Genomic DNA, 23,767 nt, shown 5'->3' on the forward strand with positions numbered 1-23,767 from the left:
TTTGAGTATATTTACAAAATACAATTAAGTTGGTCAGTAAAACTATTGAAAATCTTTTCTTTGTACTTTTCTCAGTTCAATAAAGGTTCACGTGAATTAACATATCACAGATTTTTGTTTTTATTGCATTTTGGAAAATATCCCAACTTTTCTGGAAATGGGGTTTGTACTTGAAACTAATATTCCTGCGGGCACTAGAGTCACTGGAGTGGTTTAAACTAATATGACAGGGGTATGGAAACCAGTATGATAAAACTGAGGATGAGCCCGCAGGTTTACCAGTAGATGATGGGTGTAACATGAATACAAGGACAAGCCAATGACTGGGTACAAATGCAGACAGGCAAACTTCAAAAGGGTGAAAAATGCAGGACTGAAGGTTCTGTACTTAAATGTGTGTAGCATTCGGAATAAAGTGGATGAACTTGTGGTGCTATTACAGATTGGTCTGTATGACATTGTGGGCATTACTGAGTCATGTCTGAAAGAATGCCATAGTTGGGAGCTTAACATCAAAGGATATACTTTGTATAAAAAGGACAGGCAGGAAGGCATAGGTAGTGGTGTGGCTCTGTTCGTAAAAGATAGAATTACATCTTTAGAAAGAGGTGACATAGGGTCAAAGAATGTTGAATCTTTGTGGGTGGAGTTAAGAAACTGCAAGGGTATAGAAACCATTATGGGAATCATATGTAGGCCTCCAAATAGTAACCAACCAAGATGTGGGGTTGAGATTGTAAAGGAAGCTGGAAAAGGCATGTAATTAGGGTAATTATGCAATTGTAATAGGGGATTTCAACATGCAAGGAGGTTGGGAAAATCTGGTTGGTGTCGGATCACATGAGAGGGTATTTGTTGAATGCCTAGGCTGTTTAAAGCAGCTTATGCTTGAGCCTACTTGGGGAAAGACCATCTTAGATTGTGTGTTGTGTAATAACCCAGATCTTATTAGGGAGCTTAATCCTAAAGAAACTCTCAGGAGGCAGTGATCATAACATGATTTAATTCATACTGCAATTTGAGAAGGAGAAGCTTAAGTCACATGTATCAGTATCACAATGGAATAAAAGAAATTACAGAGACACGAGAAAGGAGCTTGCCCGGGTGGACCCGAGGAAGATATTGGTGGGAATGATAGCAGGACAGAAATGGCTGAAGTTTTTGGGAATTGTTCACAAGGCATAGGATAGATATACCCAACAGAAAAAGTTGTTCTCAAATGGCAGGAGTAGGCAACTATGGTTGACAAGGGAAGTTAAGGACTACATAAAAGCCAAGGAAAGGGCATATAAGGTAGCAACAGTGAGTGAGAAGTTGGATGATTGGGAAGCTTTTAAAATCCAACAAAGGGCAACTAAAAAAGCTATAAAAGAGAAAAGGTGAAATATGAGAGCAAAATAGCCAATTATATAAAGCAGGATACTAACAGCCTTTTCAGAGTAAAAGGGAGGTTAGACAAAAAAAGTTGGAAGAACTCAGCAGGCCAGGCAGCATCTATGGAAAAGAGTATAGTCAACATTATGGACCGAGACCCTTCAGCAGGACTCTTTTCCTCTTTTCCATAGATGCTGCCTGACCTGCTGAGTCCTTCCAGCATTTTGTGTGTGTTGCTTGGATTTCCAGCATCTGCAGATTTTCTCTTGTTTATGAAAGGGAGGTGAGAGTTGATATTGGACCACTGGAAGATGATGCTGGTGAGGTAGTAGCAGGGGACAAAGAAATGGCAGATGAACTTAATGAGTACTTTGCATCAGTCTTCACGGTGGAAGACACTAGCAGTATGCCAGTGGTCTGTGAGCATCAGGAAGCAGGAGTGAATGCCATTGCTACTACAAAGGAAAAAGTGCTCAGCAAACTGAAAGGTGTTAAGGTGAGTAAGTCACCTGGATCAGATGGACTACATCCCAGAGTGCTGAGAGAGGTTACTGAACAATGGTCATGATCTTTTAAGAATCACTTGATTTTTGGATGGTCACAGGGGACTGGAAAATTGCAAATGTCACTTCACTCTTTAAGAAGGGAAGAAGGCAAAAGAAAGGAAATTATAGTCCAGGTAGTCTAACCTCAGTGGCTGGGAAAGTGCTGGAGTCTATTATTAAGGATGAGGTTTTGGGGTAATTGGAGACTAATGATAAAACAAGTCAAAGTCAGCATATAAATATTTCTCTGTAAAGAGTAACCTTGCCTGACATTTCTGTTAGAGTTCTTCAAGGAACTAACAAGCAGTGAGGACAAATGAGAGGCAGTGGATGTCTTTACCTGGATTTTCAGAAAGCATTTGATAAGGTGCCACACATGAAGCTGCTTAACAAGATCAAATCCTATGGTGTTACAGGATAGAAGAATGGCTGACAGCCAGGAAGCAGCAAGTGGAAATAAAAGGGGCCTATTCTTGTTGGCTGCCAGTGACTAGTGGTATTCCTCAGGGGACAATATTGGGACTGCTACTTTTCATATTGTCTACCAATGATTTGGATAATAGAATTGATCACCTTGTGGCTAAGTTTGCGGATGATACGAAAGTAGGGTGGAGAGGTAGGTAGTGCTGAGGAGACTATGCAATTGCAGAAGGACTTAGACAAATTGGAAGAATGGACACAAAAGTTGCAAGTGGAATACAGTGTTGGGAAATGTATGATAATGCATTTTGGTAAAAGGAACAATAGTGCAGACTATTATCTAAATGGGGAGAAAGTTCAAACATCAGAGGTACAGAGGGTCTTAGGAGCCCTTATGCAAGACTCACAGAAGGTTAATTCACAGGTTGAGTCTGTGGTAAAGAAGGCAAATGCAATGTTGGCATTCATTTCAAGGGGAATAGAATATAAAAGCAAGGAAATAATGCTGAGCCTTTATAAGATACTAGTCAGGTCACACTTAGCGTATTGTCAACAGTTTTGAGCCCCATATCTCAGAAAGGATGCGTTATCATAGGAGAGAGTCCAGCAAGAGGCTCATAAGGATGATTCTGGGAATGAAGGGGTTAACTTACAGGTAGCATTTGGCTGCTTTGGCCTGTGTTCACTGAAATTTAGAAGAATGCATAGAGATCTCATTGAAACCTACGGAATATTGAAAGGACTAGATAGGGTGGATGTGGAGAGGATGCTTCCTCTGGTGGGAGTATCCAGAACTAGAGGGCACAGCCTCAAAATTGAGGGTGACCTTTTAGAACAGAGGATAGGAGGAATTTTTTTTTAGCCAAAGAGTAGTGAATCTGTGGAATGCTCTTGGTGAGGCCAAGTCCATGTAAGTGTAAGTGGAAGTTTAAGTGGAAGATGATAGTTTCCTGTCAGGACATCAAATGATATGGTAAGAAGGCAAGTATATGGGGTTGAGTGGGATCTGGGATCAGCCATGATGGAATGGTGGAGCAGACTCGATGGACTGAATGGCCTAATTCTGCCCTATGTATTAAGATCGCGTTATAACGGGTTTTTACTGTAATTTGTTTTTCTTGTGAATACTGCTTACATGATGCCATGTACCTGTGATGCTGCAGCAAGTAAATTTTTCATTGCATCTGTGCACACACGTACACGTGGATGTGACAATCAACTAGTCTGTGACTTTGCTCCCCATCTCTGGTACTGCTACTTTTTGAATTTTATTTTATTTAGTTTATCGGAGATACAGCTCAGAATAGGCCTTCTAGCCATGCTACCCAGCAACTCCTGACACCCATGATTTAACCCAGCCCAATCACAGGACATTACCATGCATGTTGGCATCTTCTCTTTGGATCTAGTGCTACCAATAACTTCTCTTATAAGCTTATTACCTAAAAAGACCAAGATAACATGTCTGAATGTCTGGCATCCTGTCTCACTCACCTCAATAATAAGCAAATGCTTTGAGAGGCTGCTCAAGGACTACATCTACAGCATGCTACCACCCATACTGCACCCCCTACAATTCACCTACTGACACAACCGATCGACAGATCAACGCAATAGCCACAGGTCTACACACTGTCTTTTAACAACTGGAGAAAAGGGATGCTTACGTGAGAATGCTGTTCTTGGACTACAGTTCAGCTTTCAACACCATAATTCCCTCCAGGCTTGAGAAGTAGCTCAGAGACCTTGACCTTCACCCTGCCTTGTGCAGAAAGTGGTTCAGACAGCCCAGTGCATCTGTGGATGTGAACTTCCCATTATTCAGGACATTTACAGTGACAGGTGCATAAAAAGGATCATTGGGGACCTGAGTCACCCCAACCACATACTGTTCCAGCTGCTACCATCTGGGATATGGTACCACAGCATCAAAGCCAGGACCAACTGGCTCTGGGACAGCTCTTTCCACCAGGCTATCAGACTAATTAATACACACTGACACAATTGTATTTCTGAGCTATATTAACTGCTCTGTTGTACACCTTACTGTACATTCTATTTATTACAAATTACTATAAATTGCACATTGCACATTCAGATGGAGACGTAATAAAAGATTTATTCCTTGTGTATGTGAAGAATGTAAGAAATAAAGTAAATTCAATTTAATTCTGCTGTGCTGCTCTTCCTGTATTCATGCTCCAGAAAGGAATGTACTACTACCTCAGTGCTATATTCATTCATTAAACAGAACAGAGCACATTAGAGGCCCTTTAACCCTATGCTATGCTGACCTTTTAACCCACTCTAAGATAAATCTAACCCTTTCCTCCCATCTGTACCTATCTCATGGCTTGGTTTCGCAAACAAATATTTAGGAAGAGGGCTGCCTATGTCTGCCGCAGGCTCGCTAGTGACTGACGAGGCCAATATGGGACAAACAGACCCAGCCACAGCGGCTTCAAGGGAAAATCTGTTCTGGGTTTGGTGCTGCTGTGTCACGGTTCTTCCTCCTCCTTTTGTCCTCAAGGCCAGCCCTGCGTGCATTCTCGAAGGAGGAGACAGACTGGTGAATGATGTGTCACCAGACCTCACGATCGAGTTCTAGATTAGACCACTGGCGATGGTCAATGTGACAGACACAAAGGGATTTCTTCAGAGAGTCCTTGTACCTCTTCTTCGGTGCCCTCCTGTCACAGTGGCCAGTGGAGAGTTTGCCATACAGCACAATCTTGGGCAGGCGATGACCCTCCATCCTGGCGATATGCCCTGCCCAGCGCAGCTGCGTTTTCAACAGCATGGCCTCAATGCTGGTGACCTCTGCCTGTTCGAAGACTTCAGTGTTGGTGTTGAAGTCACTCCAGTGGATGTTGAGGATGGTGCGGAGGCAGCGCTGGTGAAAACGCTCAAGGAGTCGTAGGTGGTGACGGTAGGTGATCCACGACTCGGACTGTCAGAAGGGTGGTCAGTACAACGGCTCTGTACACGCTGATCTTTGTGCCTTTCTTCAGATGCTTGTTGTTCCAGACTCTTTTGTGCAGCCTGCCGAATGCGCTGTTTGCCTTTACCAGTCCGTTGTCAATTTCTTTGTCGATCTTGGCATCTGATGAGATGGTACACCCCAGGTAGCTGAACTGGTGGACTGTCTTCAGCTCTGCCTTGCCAATGGTGATGTGGGGAGGGTGGTAATAACCATTTAACAATTACAGCACGGAAACAGGACATCTCGGCCCTTCTAGTCCATGCCGATTGCTTACTCTCACATAGTCCCACCTACCTGCACTCAGCCCATAACCCATTCCTTTCCCATCCATTATACCTATCCAATTTTACTTTAAATGACAATACCGAACCTGCCTCTACCACTTCTACTGGAAGCTCATTCCATACAGCTACCACTCTCTGAGTAAAGGAATTCCCCCTCATGTTACCCTTAAACTTTTGCCCCCTAACTCTCAACTCTTGTCCTCTTGTTTGAATCTCCCTTACTCTCAATGGAAAAAACCTATCCACGTCAACTCTATCTATCCCCCTCATAATTTTAAATACCTCTATCAAGTCCCCCCTCAAACTTCTACACTCCAAAGAATAAAGACCTCTTCCTGAGGTGCAAGCTGATGGAGAACTTCTGCCTTCAAGTTGATTTCCAGTCTGAAGAGCTCAGCAGTCTCTGCGAAGCAGGATGTTATATGCTGCAGGCAGTCTCTATGTGGGCAACAATGAGTCTCTTAAATGCACCTTAAAATTATGACCCCTCCTACTAGCATTTCCACCCTGGTAAAAATTCTCTGGTTATCCACTCTATCTATGCCTCTTATTACCTTTTTACAACTCTATCAAGTCACCTCTCATCTTCTTTCACTCCAAAAAGAAAAGCACTAGTTCACTCAACTTATTGTAATAAAAATGCTTCAAAAAGGCAACAATTATACCAGTGCCTGAGAAGAATAATGTGGGCTGCCTTATAGACTACCGCCCAGTAACACTCATATTGACAGTGATGAACTGCTTTGAGAGGATGGTTATGACTAGACTGAACTCCTGTCTCAGCAAGGACCTGGACCCATTGCAATTTGTCTATCGCCACAATAGGTCAACGGCAAACGGAATCTCAATGGCTCTCCACAAGGCTTTAGACCACCTGGACAACACAAACACTTATGTCAGGTTGCTGTTCATCGACTATAGCTCAGCATTTAATACCATCATTCCCACAATCCTGATTGAGAAGTTGTAGAATCTGGGCCTCTGTACCTCCCTCTGGAATTGGATTGTCGACTTCCTAAATGGAAGACCACAATCTGTGCAAATTGGTGATAACATATCCTCCTCGCTGACAATCAACACTGGCGCACCTCAGTGGTGTGTACTTAGCCCATCTCTACATACGCATGACTGTGTGGCTAGGCATAGCGCAAATACCATCTATAAATTTGCTGACAATACAACCATTGTTGGTAGAATCTCAGGTAGTGACAAGAGGGCGTACAGGAGTGAGATATGCCAACTAGAGGAGTGATGTAGCAGTAACAACCTGGCACTCAACGTCAGTATGACGAAACAGCTGATTGTGGACTTCAGGAAGGGTATGATGAAGGAATACATAACAATCTTCATAGAGGGATCAGAAGTGGAGAGAGTGAGCATTTTCATGATCTAACCTGGTCCCAATATATCGATGTAGTTATAAAGAAGCCAAGTCAGCAGCTATACTTAGGAGTTTGAAGAGATTTAGTATGTCAATAAATACACTCAAAAGCTTCTATAGTTGTACCATGGACAGCATTCTGACAGGCTGCATCACTGTCTGGTATGGAGGGGCTACTGCACAGGACCAAAAGAAGCTGCAGAGGGTTGTAAATCTAGTCAGCTCTATCTTGGGCACTAGCCTACAAAGTACCCAGGACATCTTCAGGCAGCGGTGTCCCAGAAAGGCAGCGTCCATTATTAAGGACCTCCAACACTCGGGGCATGCCCTTTTTTCACTATTAACATTAGATAGGAGGTACAGGAGCCTGAAGGCACACACTCAGCGATTCAGGAAGCTTCATCTCCTCTGCCATCCAATTCCTAAATGGGCATTGAATCCTTGGACACTACCTCATTTTTTTAATATACAGTATTTCTGTTTTTGTACTTTTTTAAATCTATTCAATATACGTATACTGTAATTGATTTACTTGTTTACTATTATTATTTATTTTCTGTTCTATATTATGTATTGCATTGAATTGCTGCTGCTAAGTTAACAAATTTCACGTCACATGCCAGTCATAATAAACCTGATTCTGATTCTAATTCTCTCCAATCCAGGCAACACCCTGGTAAATTTCCTCTACGCCCTCCCAAAACTTTCCATATCCTTCCCATAATGAGGTGATCAGAACAGGACTCAAGTGTAGTCTAATCAGAGCTATATAGAGCTATAACATTACAGCTCTTGTTCTCAATTTCCTGACTAATGGGCAACATAACATATGCCTTCTTAACCACCCTATCCACTTACACACCAATTCTGAGAGATCATTGGTTGTGAACCGTATGATCCTGCTGTTCCTCCCCACTGCTAAGAATACTACCATTAGCCTTGTATTTTCCCTTCAAGTTCAACCTTCCAAAGTCTATCATAGAGCAAGGGTCCCAGAACATCCCTATGGAATACCACTGGTCACCAACCTCCAGGAGGAATATGCCCCATTTACTACCACCCTCTGCTTTCTGTGAGCAAGACAATTCTGAATCCACACAGCCAGATTTCCCGGATCCCATGCCTCCTGACTTTCTGATAAGCCTACAGACCAGTAAGCCTTGTCAAAAGCCTTACTAAAATTCACGTAAACCACATCCACCACTCTACTTCATCGATTTGTTTAGTCATTTTTCTCAAAGAATTCAATTAGGCTCGTGAGGGTCTATACTTTCCAAGACATCTTCAAGGAGTGGTGCCTCAGAAAGGCGGTATCCATTATTAAGGACCCCCATCACCCAGGGCATGCCTCTTCTCATTATTACCGACAGGAAGGGTGTACTTATAGTTATTTAACATACATATTATATACTTTCTGTAATTGATTTACTTATTTATTTTTTTATTTCTATATTATCATGTATTACATTTTACTGCTGCTGCTAAGGTAATACATTTCATGACATATGCTGGTGATATTTTACCTGATTCTGAGGCACAACCTGACCCTCACAAAGCAATGCTGACTATCCCTAATCAGACTATGCCCCTCCAAATGCTCATAAATTCTGTCTCCAAGAACCCTCCCTATTAGTTTTCCCACCACTGACCTAAAGCTTACTGGTCTGTAATTCTTAGTGCTATTGCTATTACCCTTCTTGAACAAAGGACTAATATTTGCCATCCTTCAATCTTCTGAGACTATTCCTGTGGCCAATAGCATGCGATGATCATCATCAAAGGCACAGCAATCTCTTCCCTTGCTACCTGGGGTATATTCCATTTGGCCACAGGGACTTATCTATCGTAAGTTTTTCAAAGGTTCCAGCTCTTTAACATCAACATGTTCTAGCATATCAGCCTGTTTTACACTGTCCTTACAAACTTCAGGATCCCTCTCACTGGTGAATTCTGAAACAAAGTATTCAATACAAATCTCCCCAAGCTCTTCCAACTCCAGGCCTGTTTTTTCTATCCCAGTTAGGTCCTACCATCATTCTAGCCATCCTCCTGTTCATGTACATGTAGAACACCTTGGGGTTTTCCTTAATCCTGTTCACCAAGGTTTTCTCATGTTCTCTACTAGTATTCATAAGTCTATTCATAAGCTCCTTGCTATCTTGTAACTCTCTAGGGCCCTGTCTGATCCACGCTTCCTAAGTCATAAGTATGCCTTGTTCGCCTTGACCAGATGTTCCACATCTCGTCAACCATGGCTCCTTCACCCTACCATCCTTCCCCTGCCTCAAAGGGCCAAATCTAACCAGAACTCTATGCAAGTACTCCGTTAACAACAACCTCATTTCATTGTGCATTTTCCTGATAATATATGTACCCAATTTATACTCCCATGTTTCTGCCTAATAGCATCAGAATTCACTCTCTCCCAATTAAATACCTTCCCATATCATCTTCTCCCGTTCCGGTCCAAAACTATGGCAAAAGTCAGGGAATTTTGATCACTGTCTCCAAAATGCTCACCTACAGAGCAATCAGAATAGGGTTTATTATCACCGGTATGTGACATGAAATTTGTTAACTTAGCAGCAGTAGTTCAATGCAATACATAATCCAGCAGAGAGAGAAAAATAATAATAGTAAAAATAAATAAAATAAAACATAATAATAAATAAGCAAGTAAATCAATTACAGTCGGCCCTCCTTATCCATGAGGGATTGGTTCCGGGACCCCTCGCGGACACCAAAAAACACGGATGCTCAAGTCCCTTATTTAACCTGTTTCAGTGCAGTGGACTTTAAGACCCAGAGGAACCCTGGACCTTATTTAACCTGTCTCAGAGCAGTGGTTTTTAGGACCCTGCAGAGCTCTGAATCCACAGTGTTTCTGTTCACGAAAATAATCACAATCACGATTGAAAATAAAGTGGAAATAATAAAGCAATCGGAAAGAGGTGAAACACCATCAGTCATTGGAAAAGCGTTAGGCTATAGTCGGTCAATGATCGGAACAATTTTAAACAACAAAGTGAGAAAGCCCCTGCCCCAATGAAAGCTACAATTATTACTAAGCAACAGAGTGGTTTAATTATTGAAATACATACGTTTCTTAAGTGTTTTATATGCATAGAAAGGTAAAATATATATTATTTTCTAAGACAAATGTTTGACTAACTGACGCTAAATAATACTGGATGTAACTGTTCTGACTTACTTAGTAGGAGAACTTCAGATTTTTTTCAATCCCAATCCACGATAACTCTCGCACATTCTCTTTAAATCATCTCTATATTACCTATAATACCTAATACAATGTAAATGCTATGTAAATAGTTGTTATACTGCATTGTTTAGGGAATAATGACAAGAAAAAAAGTCTATACATGCTCGAAGAACGAGTGCTGGAAGAGCACTTGTGGGTTTTCTCAATTCACAGTTGGTTGAATTCGCGCATGCAGAACTCGTGAATAAGGAGGGCCGACTGTACGTATATTGAATAGATTTTTCACAATGTGCAAAAAAACAGAAATACTGTACTATATTAAAAAAAGTGAGGTAGTGTCCAAAGCTTCAATGTCCATTTAGAAATCAGATAGCAGAGGAGAAGGAGCTGTTCCTGAATCACTGAGTGTGTGCCTCAGGCTTCTGTACCTCCTACCTGATGGTAACAGTGAGAAAAGGGCATTTTTCTCACTCAACAACCTGACATTGAGTGCCAGGTTGTTGCTGCGGCATTATTCCATTATTCCACTAGTTGGCATATCGCACTCTTGCACGCCCTCTCGTCACCACCTGAGATTCTACCGACAATGGTTGTATCGTCAGCAAGTTTATAGGTAGTATTTGAGCTATGCCTAGCCACACAGTCATGTGTATACAGAGCAGTGGGCTAAGCACACAAACCCCTGAGGTGTGCCAGTGATGATTGTCAGCGAGGAGGATACGTTATCACCAATCCGCACAGACTGTGGTCTTCCAGTTAGGAAGTTGATGATCCAATTGCACAGGGAGGTACAGCGGCCCTGGTTCTGCAACTTCTCAATCAGGACTGTGGGATCTGTCACCTGACTAGGTTTATTGCCTAGTACCAGATCCAGAATGGCTTGCCTCTAGTTGGGCTGTCTGCGTATCGTCAGGAATCCTTCCTGGGCAAACCGAACAAATTCCACCCCATCTATACCTTTGCACTGAGAAACCAATAAATACTAGGAAAGCTGAAGTCATCCAGGAGTATACCACGTTACTTACGCACCATTCCAAATCTGCTTCCCGATCTGCTCCTCAGTTACTCCATCGATATGAGGGTGGGGGTGTCTATAGAATACTCCCAATAGTGATTGCTCCTTTTTTGTTTCTGACATCCACCCACACTGACTCAGTAAACAATCCCTCCAAGATGCACTCCCTTTCTGCAGCTGTGATACTATCCCTGAATAGCAATGCCATTCCCCTACCTCTTTTACCTCCCTCTCTGCCCTTTTTGAAGCAACCAATCCCTGGAATATTCAGAAGCCATTCCTTCCCTTGTGACAGCCACAAAGTCACAGTTCCATGTATTGATCCATGCTAAGTTCATTATCATTGTTCCTGATACTTCTTGTATTAAAATAAGACATAGTTCAACCCAACCAACCGACTGTATTTATGCCCTATCTACTGCCTATCTTTCCTCACGGTCTTCTTACATGATACATCTACCTTTAAATTAACTACTGTATCTTCTGATTTATCACTTTAGTTCCCATCCCTCTGCCAAACTAGTTTAAACCCTCATCAACTTTAATAAATCTTCTCAAATTCAACTGTAACCAGTCATATTTTCCCTAAACAGATCATAATAATCCACAAAACTAAAATATGCCCCCTGAACCAATTCTTCAGCCACATATTCAACCACCAAATCATCCTATCCATACCCTTACTGGTGCATGGCACAAGGAATTACTACCTTGAGGCCCTGCTCTTCAGCTTCCTACCTATCTCCCTGTATTCTCTCTTTGGCACCTCATCACTTTTCCTATCTATGTCATTAGGATCAATATGTAGCATGACTTCTGGCTGCTTAAGAATGCTGTATCTGAGACGTCCCTGACTTTGACATCTGGGATGCAAAGTAGCATCTGAGAGTCTCCTTCACATCCACAAAATCTCCTGCCTGCTCCAAGAAATATTGAATCCCCTATTACTACCCTCTCCTCTTCTCCCTCGTCCTTTCTGAGCTACAGAGACAGACCTGGTCACTGTGGCTTTCCCTAGTAGGTCGTCCCTCCCAACAGTATCCATGCTATTGAGGCCAACAGCCACAGGAGTACTCTGTATTATTTGCCTATTCCCTTTACCTCTCCTGACAGTCACACGGTTATCTGCCTCCTGCAACAGAGCTGTGCTTGTTTCCCTATAGATCTTATCTATCATCTCCTCATTCTCCCAGAAGAGGCAAAGGTTATCCAGCTCCTTTCCCCTATCACAGTGTGGAAGAAGCTGCACTCAGATGTAGTAATCAGACAGACTGGAGGTCTCACAGATCTCCCAAATCCTGTATTAGAAACACACTGAATTGGCATCTATTCTCACTACTCCAACCAAAAACAAGGAAACTTGACTAAATCTCAACCTCGCCTCCGCTTCTCCTAGCACGGTTATGCCTTTTCCTGCAGCTCCCATTTTAACCATGTGCAACTTGCTCCTCCTGTCTTTGTGTTATCCAGGACAGGCTCTCTTCTCATTACTACCATTGAGGAGGTGGTACAGGAGCCTGAAGACCCATTCTCAATGATTCAGAAAGAGCTTCTTCTGCTCTCCCATCAGATTTCTGAACAGTCCAACTGTTTATCACTACCTTGTTGTTCCCTTGTGTTACACTATATATGTTGCAAATGTTACAGCTGCAAAACAACAAATTCCATTTCATACATCAGTGATAATAAAGCTGATTCTGTTTAAATTCAATGATCTACTTCAGTTTGCTGGAAGCTCAATAACCAGGGACACAGATTTAACAGAACTGGTAAAATAAAAAGGACTAGGAGGGAAGATTTTCATCCAAAGTGTAATGATGCCTGGAACTTACTGTCAATTGAAGTAAAAACCTTCATCACATTTAAAAATTATGTACAAGGCTGGGCTGGATGACTACCTTATTACCAACCCAATGAACTGAATCCGCATTGATATTTCAGTAAAAATCAGAGCATGCACATGAAATTCCTCGTGAGGATTGTTCAGTTGTTGAAGAAAGGAACCAGGGATGATCCTGGAAACTATGGACCAGTGATTCTCACATCAGTGGAAAGAATTCTTAGGGATAAGATTTATGAGCATTTGGAAAACCAAGGCCTAATTAGGGAGAGCCAGCATGTCTCTGCAGAGCAAGTCGTATCGCACTAACTTGATTTGAATTTTGTGACGAGGGCGATTGATGAAGGTAGAGCAGTGGATCGTGTCTACATGCACTTTAGATAAAGAGATGAGAGGGCGAAAGATAGATGATGAAGCAAGAGATGGGTGGGCGAGATATGGGATGTATTGGTAGGAGAGGGAGTGGGTGGAATGGGTAAAGGGGAATGAGGTTGGGATGTGGAGGACGGATGATGAGGGTGCGAGGGGAGGGGCGGGAGGGCGGGATAAGGGGGAGGTGTAGGTAAGGACCGTCGGGTGGTGGGGGGGGGGAGTTGAACGGAGAGGTATTTTCTTCGGCGGACAAGCAAGGTTGGACCTTTGCCCCACCCTCTCACCTGCTTATTCGCTTCATCGAAGAAGACATTGTTGACGGACGAAACCTTCTCGAAGTGAACCGGGCTGTCAGACAGCTCCAGGTAATGTCCGTAATCCATCCCGGCGTCTGATAACAGAGCGCAGGCGCGCGTACCTCCCCAACAGTCGGCATTGCGCAGGCGTATTCGTCCTTGGTTACCAGTGACGCGCATGCGCGGTCTGAATCCCCGCGATTGAGATGAGCTTTAGTGATGGTAGAATGGCGTTGTGTTTCCAAGTCAGGGGGTGACTTGGTGGAGGACCTCTAAGTGTCGCTGTTATCCTACACTCATTGCCGTCATGGTCGAGATCAAAGGCTGGGAAGTGCAGTTACTGGGACCCGTCATCTGGATAGAGGTGAGAAATAGTATAAAGTGTTCAGGTCAAGATATTGCCGGGCTGCAATGTCTCGTGGCTCAGAATTAGCTGTTTTTAAGGCCATAAAACCATAAGATATAGGAACGGATTTAGGCCATTTGGTCCATCAAGGCTGCTCTGCCATTTCATTATGGCAGATCCATTTCCCTCTCAACCACAATCTCCTGCCTTCTCCTCATAACCCTTCATGCCTTGACTAATGAAGAATTTATCAACCTCTGCCTTAAATAATCCAATGACATGCCCATCACAGCTGCCTGTGGCAACAAATCCCACAAATTTATTACTCTCTGGCTCCATTCTAAATGGACATCATACTATTCTGAGGCTGTACCCTTTGGTCCTAGACTCCCCCACCATAGGAAACATACTCTCTACATCTACTCTATTGAGGTCTTTCAACGTTCAATTAGATCCATCCCCATTCCTCTGAATTCCAGTGCATACAGGGCCAGAACCATCCAATGCTCTTCATCTGTGTCCTTGTACAGATGGGACGGTTTGCAACTGAACTGGCAGAAAGGTTTGTCTTTTGCTGCACTGTGAAGTTTAAACTAGAATTGCGGGGGTGGGGGGGGGGGAAACAAGAGTGCCAGAATGGTTAGTGGAGAGTTTGTGGAGGCAAATGTTGCTAAGACCTCAAAGTTTGGAATCAAAAGATTGAGCATGGTGTGACTAGTGTCCTGAGCTGTGTATATCTCAATGCAAGAAGTATCGTAGGAAAGGTGGATGATAGTCCTGAAAATGAGGTAGCTGGTTTACAAACAGAGGCAATGTGTAGCGAGGAAAGGCTGTTAATGGGGTAAAATTGCAGTCAACAGGATGAGCTGCAACATAAAAGGTGGACAAAATCGAAAAGGGTGAATACAGGACTGAAGAAAGGTCTTGGCCCAAAACATTGACTGTTAACTAGTTTCCATAGATACCGCCTGGCCTGCTGAGGTCCTCCAGCATCTCGTGTGTTGCTTGGATTTCCAGCAACTCCAGATTTTCTCTTGTTTGTTACTGAATTGACATTAAATGTCAATGTTTTGGATGATGGAATTGATGGGTTTGTTGCTAAGTTTGCAGACAATATGAGGTGGAGGGGCAGGTATTCTTGAAGTAGAGAGGCTACAGAAGGATTTAGACAAATTCAGAGAATAGGCAAAGAAATAGCAGATGGAATACAGTGTCAGGAAGTGTATGGTCATGCACTTTGGTAGAAGAAATGAAAAGATTAACTATTTTCTAAATGGAGAGAAAATACAAAAAGCTGAGGCACAAAGGGACTTGGGTGTCACTGTGGAGGATTCCAATGACATAGCAAGTTGGATAAACTAAACTGATTAACTTAAACAGAAATGTGTGAAGGACAACCAAACTAATAGGTGAGGATGTGGCAGATGTGACAGCTTAACATTCAAATCATCAATTCTTACACTAAGGCAAGAGTGAGCATAACACCAGCACACAAAGTAGTCATCCTGCATTAGCAAGGTCACTCCAAAGCAGACATTTCATAGCAGAAAGGATTTTCAAGACATGCCATTCAAACACTTCTGAAGAAGCATAAAGAAATGAGCACGGTTGAGGACCAAGTAAAGTCAAGTCAAGTTCATTGTCATTTTGACCAAAAAGCTGCTGGTACAGTACACAGTGAAAATGAAACAACGTTCCTCCAGGACCCTGGTGCTACATGAAACAACACAAAACTACACTAGACTATGTGAGACAGCTCAAAGCTACACTAGACTACACAAAACAACATAAAAACTGCACTAGACTACAGACCTGCTCAGGACTACTGATGCACCATCAATAACTCTCGAGACGTGAGGCAAGATATTGGCTTTTATTGACTGGAAGAAAGAACAAGCAGCAATTGACCACCATGCTACATTCTGGAGACTGAGAGGCGGGATTCAGGCCCCAATCGCCTTTATACCGGGGTCTGTGGGAGGAGCCACAGGAGCAGTCAGTGGGGGTGGGGGGGGGGCGTGTCCAGACAGGTATATGTAGTTCACCACAACTACATAAAGTGCACAAAACAGTGCAGGGCAGTACAATAATTAATAAATAAGACAATAGGCACAGTAGAGGACAAATTACAATATTGTAGCGGTGTGCTACACGCAGCCCTAAAATAACGACACGGAGTCAGTAAACTGCAATTAAAGATGATTTTATTCGAACTTCACAGCCTTGCTTTAAAGCCTCCCTCATCCCGCCCTCCCCGGGCGCGGATGCTGTAAGGGACACGTACTCACAAACCCCCGCAGGCTTTTTCCCTTTGTTGCGGACCTGGCCTTTGTGCCGGCGCGCTGGCTATTTGTGAGCCGGTTCGAGTGCGCTAGGAAGTGGGTCACCACAATATAATAATAAATGATGTAAATATCAGTCTAGACTCTGACTATTGAGGAGTCTGATAGCTTGGGGGAAGAAACGGTTGCACAGTCTGGTCATGAGAGCCCAAATGCTTGATACCTTTTACCAGATGGCAGGAGGGAGAAGAGTTTGTGTGAGGGGTGTGTGGGGTCCTTCACAATACTGTTAGCTTTGCAGGTGCAGTGTGTAATGTAAAATGTCTGTAATGGCGGGAAGTCAGACCCCAATGATCTTCTCAGCTGACCTCACTACCCGCTGCAGGGTCTTGCAATCCGAGACAGTGCATTTCCGGAACCAGGCAGTGATGCAGCTGTTCAGGATACTCTTGATACATCCTCTGTAGAACGTGGTGAGGATGGGGAGTGGGAGATGGACTATTCTCAGCCTTTGCAGAAAGTAGAGACGCTGCTGGGCTTTCTTGGCTATGGAGCTGGTGTTGAGGGATCAGGTGAGATTCTCTGCCAGGTGAACACCAAGAAATTTGGTGCTCTTAACAATCTCAACAGAGGAGCTGTCAATGTTCTGTGGAGAGTGGTCGCTCTGTGTTCTCCTGAAGTCAAGAACCATCTCTTTTGTTTTGTTCACATTCAGAGACAGGTTGTTGGCTCTGCACCAGTCCATTAGCTGCTGTACCTCCTCTCTTTAAGCTGACTCGTCCTTCTTGCTGATGAGACCCACCACAGTGATGTCATTGGCGAACTTGATGATATGGTTCAAGCTGTGTGTTGCAGCACAGTCGTGGGTCAGCAGAGTGAACAGCAGTGGACTGAGCACACAGCCCTGGGGAGCCCCCGTGCTCAGTGTGACGGTGTTGGAGATGCTGCTCCCGATCCGGACTGACTGAGGTCTCCCAGTCAGGAAGTCTCGGATCCAGTTGCAGAGGGAGGTATTCAGGCCAGCAGTTTCAGCTTTCTAGTCAGGTGCTGAGGAATGATTATGTTGAATGCTGAACAAGTCTATGAACAGCATTCAAACGTATGTGTCTTTTTTTGTCCAGGTGGGTGAGGGTCAGGTGGAAGGTGGTGGCAATGGCATCGTCTGTTGAGCGGTTGGGATGATACGTGAACTGTAGAGGGTCCAGTGAGGGGAGCAGCAGGGTCTTCATAAGCCTCATGATGAGCCTTTCGAAACACTTCATGATGATGGATGTGAGAGCAACGGGACAGTAGTCATTGAGGCAGGACTCTGAAGACTTCTTTGGCATGGGGATGATGGTGGCGGCCTTGAAGCACATTGGAACAACAGCACTGCTCAGGGAGATGTTGAAGATGTCAGTGAGAACATCTGTCAGCTGGTCTGCACATCCTCTAAGCACTCTGCCAGGAATATTGTCTGGTCCAGCAGCCTTCTGTGGGTTGACCCTGCATCAGCCACAGTAAGACAGAGTTTTCCTCACATCAGCCACAGTCAGCCACAGTAAGACACAGTGCCTGGTCATCGGGAGGAGGAGCGGTCTTCCTCGCCACCACGTCATTTTCTGCCTCGAAATGAGTATAACAACTATACATCAAACTGACATCACTTCAAAATTGGAAGAAGTCCAGCACTGCTATCAGCTCTGAACTCACAGAAACCACTGAAACCCAAGTACACCCCTCTGCCATCTGGATAAGTCTTGTCAGAAGTGGTCTTCATGGAATAGTTGCTGCCAAAAAGCCATTCCTCTGAAGTGGAAACAAAACGAAAAGATTCACCTATGCACAAAAACACAAGAATTGGGGTGTTGAATAGCAGCAAGTGCTCTGGACTGACAAGTCAAAATTTGTTTTTTTTTGGCTGAAACATGAGGCACTTTGTCCATAGATAAGTGCCTGCAGCCAACAGTGGAACACACTGGTTTCCTGCAGATTTTCATCCATCACGCATACTGTCAGGGAGGCATCTGATTGGTCCCAAAGTCATTCTGCAGAAGGGCAGTGACCCCAAACACATGGCCAAGGTCATAAAGAACTATCTTCAGCAAAAAGAACAAGGAGTTCTGCAACAGATGGTGTGGCCTCCACAGGGCCCTGATCTCAACGTCATCAAGGCTGTCTGGGATTATCTGGAGAGACAGAAGCAAGCGAGTCAGCCAAAGTCTGCAGAGAACTGTGACATTCTCCAGGATGCTTGGAACAATCTACCAGCCAATTTTTATGCAGTTTTAAAGGCAAAGGGTGTTCACACCAAATATTGATCTGATTTATTTTACTATTTACTGCTCCTTATTGTTTCTTTTTATATTTAGAAACCTTTCACTTCATTATTTTTGAAAGCATCTTTCCTTTACCGAAGCAACACACACACAAAATGCTGGAAGAACTCAACAGGTCAGGCAACGTCTATGGAAATAACTAAGCAGTTGACATTTCAGGCCAAGACCCTTCTTTAGCACTGAGAAGGGGGAAGATGCTTCACTTAACTTTTTTTGCATGTGCCTAAGACTTTGCACAGTACTACACAATATTCACAAGAAAAACATAAGCATAAATTACATATTTTCACAAATTTTATAAGAGAACTATTAGGATCAAAAAATCCTTTTTAGAGCAAAATGGTCACAGTGTTGCTATAATGTACTGATTATAGTATATTTACATATTATAGTATAATTACAGTATATTCTGATGTTCAGTGAGATCTTGGTTGACCTGCGATAAACTCCCAACTTTTTCTTTTGACTTTAATATCTTGGAGAACATGTCTCCTAACCAAGGATTTGAAAATTAACAAATGAGAAGTTGTCACAAACATGACAAAATCAGCAGATGAAGTTGTTTTCATTTATGATCTGCAGTTGCTGTGGCAATGTACTAACTGCCTCAGGACAGAAACATCTTTACTTTAAAACAGGGCAACAGAGGGTAAAGTGAGTTAAAGGAACAATAAAGTCTAATTTTTTTGTGTTAAAACAACTGGCCAAACCTGCTCTGGCTCCCCAGGGCACTCATCTCAAAGTCAAATTTGTGTTTATTGTCGGAGCAACACACAAATTTTCAGCATCTGCAGAATCTCCTGTGTTCATGTTCTACATTTATTGTCATCTGCACAAGTACGTGTATGCACATGTGCAATATAAAACTTAATTGCAGCAGCATCACAGCATGGAGCATTAGGTAAGCAGCATTCACAAGTAAAACATTAAACATAAATTATACACAACTTTTGCAGAAAAGAACTTAATTAGAACAAATGGAAATATCAATTTTAATGTAAAGCAATCAAAGTGGTCATTCGTTGCTAAACTGTAGTGATGAGGGTTATGCTGGTTGATTCAATAACTGAATGATTGAAGGAAAGTGGCTGTTCTTGAACCTAGTGATGTGAGACTTCAGTGTTTTGTACCTCCTGCCCAATGGTAGCTACAATAAGATGGCATGACCTGGATGGTGAGGATCTTTGATGATGAATTTTGTCTCCTTGAGGTGGGGAGTGTGCCACGATTCCTAGCATTAGGATCAACCTTTTGTTCCAGAGGCTGTGAATGCAGATCAATGATTGAAGCAGGCCACAAAAATCCTGTCTCACTTTTTTCAATGTGCACTGTCTGGACAATCTGATCACTGATGACCAACATGGATGGTTCTATCTCAGAATACTCCGTTATCTGATCTTCTAAAATACTTAAGATTAATTAAAAATTTGGATCTCATTGTTCCCTACACCATAGAAATGTGACATGTGAAGCCATATTCAGCCCATTGAATCCATACTGGTTCATAGTCACCCCAATAATCCAATTCCCCCACATTTGTCCTGGGAACTGTTTGCTCCCATACTTCCCTGCTTAGGGTCACCAACCAGAACTCAGCAGTTCAAATTCTTCCATGGCAGTAATGTAAATTCGAGTGGCTACGCAAGTACATGGGGAGGTAAATAACCCTAAGTACAGCATGCCTGACTTCATTGCTTGGGGTGTTGAGTACAAGAGCCAGGAAACACACACAATATTCTGGAGGAACTCAGCAGGCCAGGCAGCATCTATGGAAAAAAAGTATAGTCTGGGCCCAAAACATTGACTGTACGTTTTTTCATAGATGTTGCCTGGCCTGGTGAGTTCCTCCAGCATTTTGTGTGTGTTGTTCAGATTTCCAGCATCTGCAGATTTTCTCATTTGTGACAAGAGTCAGGAAGTCCTGTTGCAGCTGCGTTTAGCTGGTTAGGCTGCATTTAGAGTATTGTGTGTAATTCTGGTCACCCCCATTACATGAAGGATGTGGTGCTTCGGAGAGGGTGCAGGAGAAGTTGTCATCTGGTTTAGAGCATATTAGCTATAAGCAAAATTTGAACAAACTGATTGTCACCTGTGGAATGTCAATGGTTCAAATTATTTTTATTATTAAGGTATGTAAATAAATAATAAATATATTGAAAGCATCTTTTAAAAGTGAGCCTGTAGGTTGTGGATACTAAGCAGTGATGTTTAAGAGGCTGTTAGACACATGAATAGAGGAATACACTCTGTGTACTGATAGCCTTGTTCCTGTGCTATCAAAGTCAAGTTATATGTATGTACGTGTACAGGTGCAATGAAAAACTTACTTGCAACAGCATCACAAGCAGATATCCCAGAATCTAAACCAGGGTTATTACCACTGTTAAGTTATGAAATTTGTTGTTGTGACAGGACAGTGCAAGGCATAAATAAAACTATATGTTACAATCATTAATATTTAAATGTAGAAATAAGTAGTGTAAGAGAGGAATAGCAAGCTATTTATGGACCATTCACAAATCTGATGGCAGAGAGGAAGAAGATGTTCCCGAATCGTCAGGGTCCTGTTACCTCCTCTTTGATGGTAGAAACAAGAAGCGGGCATGTCCTGGGTGGTGAGGGTCCTTAGAGATGGATATCACCTCTTGAAGATGTTGCACCTGTGATGGAAATGAATGAGTCTTCAGCCCTCTGCAGCCTCTTGCGATCCTGTGCATTGGAGCCACCTTACCAGGTGGTGGTGCAACCAGTCGAAATGCTCTCCTCTGTAGAAAATGGCCTGTATTCTCTTGTTGAAGAGACAAACTTCAGGAAGTATTTCACACGAGGCCTCACAACAGTCTATGTAATCTCAGCAAGACTTGTATACACCAACCTCATGCAGCAAGTGCTTGCAATTTTACTCATGTATCTCATGAACACTCCGCTGCATGCTAATCCCAATCACAACTCAAATGATCACAATGCCATCAATACATCAGAGGAACAATCTCCTTCTAAGGGGATTGAAGCACATATTCTTTACATGAATTATTAAACACCACAAGTTTAGCCATTATTCTAATGAGAAACTGAAATGTTATCTCAGTTGCATTGGTTAATCTTTATTTCCTGAATCAACATTACAGAAAGAGACTTCCTCTTGTCTAACACATTGTGATTCATGTTTCAACTTCCATTGGTTGTCAACCTTGGGAATTTTTTTTCCATATTGTCACATATACTGAGATATAATGACTGGCATATGTTGTGAAATTTGTTGCTTTGCAGCAGTAGTATAGTGTAATACATAATAAATGAAACTATAAATTATAGTAAGAAATATATTTTTAAAATTAATTTAGTGCAAAAAGAGAGCCAAAAAGATAGGGAGACTGTGTACATGGTAGTTTATCTGTTCAGAAATCTGATGACAGAGGAAAAGCTGCTAATAAAGCTGTCCTTGAATCTGGGGATATATGCTTCCAGACTTTTGTATCATCCACCTGATGGGAGAAGGGAAAATATATAATGTGGGTGAGGTCTTTGCTTCTGCTGGCAGCTTTACTGAAGTAGGGAGAAGTATCAACTGAGCCGGGATGGTGGGAGGGGGGAGGGGAGGCTAGTTTCTGTGCCTCCACCTCTCCTCCTGCAAATGGATCCTCAAGTTCCTAGTGTCAAGACCTCCGAGGATCTAACCGATCCCGGCATATCAATGCAGCTATAAAAGGAGGCAAGGCAACAGCTATATTTCAGTAGGAGTCTGAGGAGATTTGGTTTGTCACCCAAACTTATACAGATGTGCTGTGGAGAGCAATCTAACAGGCTTCATCATTGTCGGGGAGGTGGGGGGAGTACTGCACAGTATCGAAAGAAGCTAAAGGAAGTTGTAAAATTAGTCAGCTCAGTCATGAGTATTAGTCTCCATAGTATCCAAGATATCTTCAAGGAGCGGTGCCTCAAAGGTGGTGTCCATTATTAAGGACCCCCATCACCCAGGACATGTCCTTTTCTCATTGCCACTGGAGGTACAGAAGCCTGAAGGCACACACTCAGTGATTCAAGAACAGCTTCTCCCTATCTGCCATCCAATTCCTAAATGAATATTGAACCCATGAACACTTCCTATTTTATTATTTCTATTTTTGCTCTATTTTTAACTATTTAATAGTGTATATACTTACTGTAATTGATTTACTTTTTCCTGTAGTATCGTGTATTGCATTGTGCTGCTGCCACTAAGTTAACAAATTTCACACAACATATGCCCAGGATATTAAACCTGATTCTGATTTGCTGATCTGCGCCCACAGCTCTGCAGTTTCTTGCAGTCACATGCAGAGCATTTGCCATAGCAAGCCTTTATGCATCCAGGTATGATGCTTTCAATGCTGTGTCAATAAACATTGGTAAGGGCTGATGGGGAAATGCCAAATTTCTTAACTCCCCAAGGTAGGTGTGGTATTGCTGTGCTTTTTTGGCCTTTGTGTCTATGTGCTTGGATCACCACAAGATAATGATGATGTTCAAGTTTTGGGATTTGAAGATCTCAACCATAGAACCGTTGATTAAGATACGAGCATGTGCATTGTACCTTTCCTGAAGACAATGACCAGCTCTTTTGTAACAGTTTTATTGTTTACCTCATACTATTTCAATAAATTGTTTAATGAATTGATCTGTATGAATGGTCTGCAATACAGGCTATTCCACTATATCTGGTACATGTAACAACAATAAACCAATTTAATTAGACGAGTTCAAGTCTGATAAAGGAACCCCCAATATTAACGGTTTCTCTTTCCACCAATGCTGCCTGACCAGTTGAGAAAGTTACAGCACTGAAACAGGTGGCATGTTGATCAATGATCAACTTGCCAGACACTACAGCTCCCAAATATGATTAATGCTCAGAAAACTGGATATGAAGTTCTCTACAGTTCCTTTAGTAACCACTGAATTCTCAAGGAAACTGTTAAATTGCTAGTTAACATCTGCTGTGATTATCCATGTCCGTCTTTAGAAACTGGTATTTGTATGCACTGTGTCCGAGAAGGTATTGGAAAGGTTTTAAACACAAATTTTCAAACTGTAAATGGATAAATTATTCCA

The 23,767-nt window shown here is 42.6% G+C and overlaps 2 protein-coding genes across 7 annotated transcripts in view; one reads left to right on the plus strand and one right to left on the minus strand.

The window, feature by feature from the left end:
* The window catches only part of rmc1 (regulator of MON1-CCZ1), a 76,219-nt gene extending 62,345 nt beyond the window's left edge, over nucleotides 1-13,874 (minus strand). For 2 of the 4 annotated variants that reach the window (XM_059977924.1, XM_059977941.1), the window contains exon 1: nucleotides 13,719-13,874. In XM_059977924.1, the coding sequence (XP_059833907.1) occupies nucleotides 13,719-13,817 (99 nt within the window). In that variant the 5' untranslated portion in view covers nucleotides 13,818-13,874. Of the gene's footprint in view, nucleotides 1-4,006; nucleotides 4,137-13,718 lie in introns of all 4 variants that reach the window. The other 2 variants (XM_059977933.1, XM_059977913.1) reach the window with 2 other exon arrangements.
* LOC132398489 (leucine-rich repeat-containing protein 15-like) overlaps nucleotides 1-23,767 on the plus strand; it is a 146,344-nt gene that overhangs the window by 41,550 nt on the left and 81,027 nt on the right. For 2 of the 3 annotated variants that reach the window (XM_059978023.1, XM_059978045.1), the window contains exon 1: nucleotides 13,910-14,094. The exons of the other annotated variant lie outside the window; for it this stretch is intronic. Coding sequence is in view for 1 of the 2 variants with exons in the window: in XM_059978045.1 (XP_059834028.1) it covers nucleotides 14,038-14,094 (57 nt within the window). In the remaining variant the exon portion in view is untranslated. Of the gene's footprint in view, nucleotides 1-13,909; nucleotides 14,095-23,767 lie in introns of those variants that run through there. 3 annotated transcript variants of the gene reach the window in all.

This window comes from Hypanus sabinus, chromosome 1 (genome assembly GCF_030144855.1).
Source record: "Hypanus sabinus isolate sHypSab1 chromosome 1, sHypSab1.hap1, whole genome shotgun sequence".
Taxonomy (NCBI): Eukaryota; Metazoa; Chordata; class Chondrichthyes; order Myliobatiformes; family Dasyatidae; genus Hypanus; species Hypanus sabinus.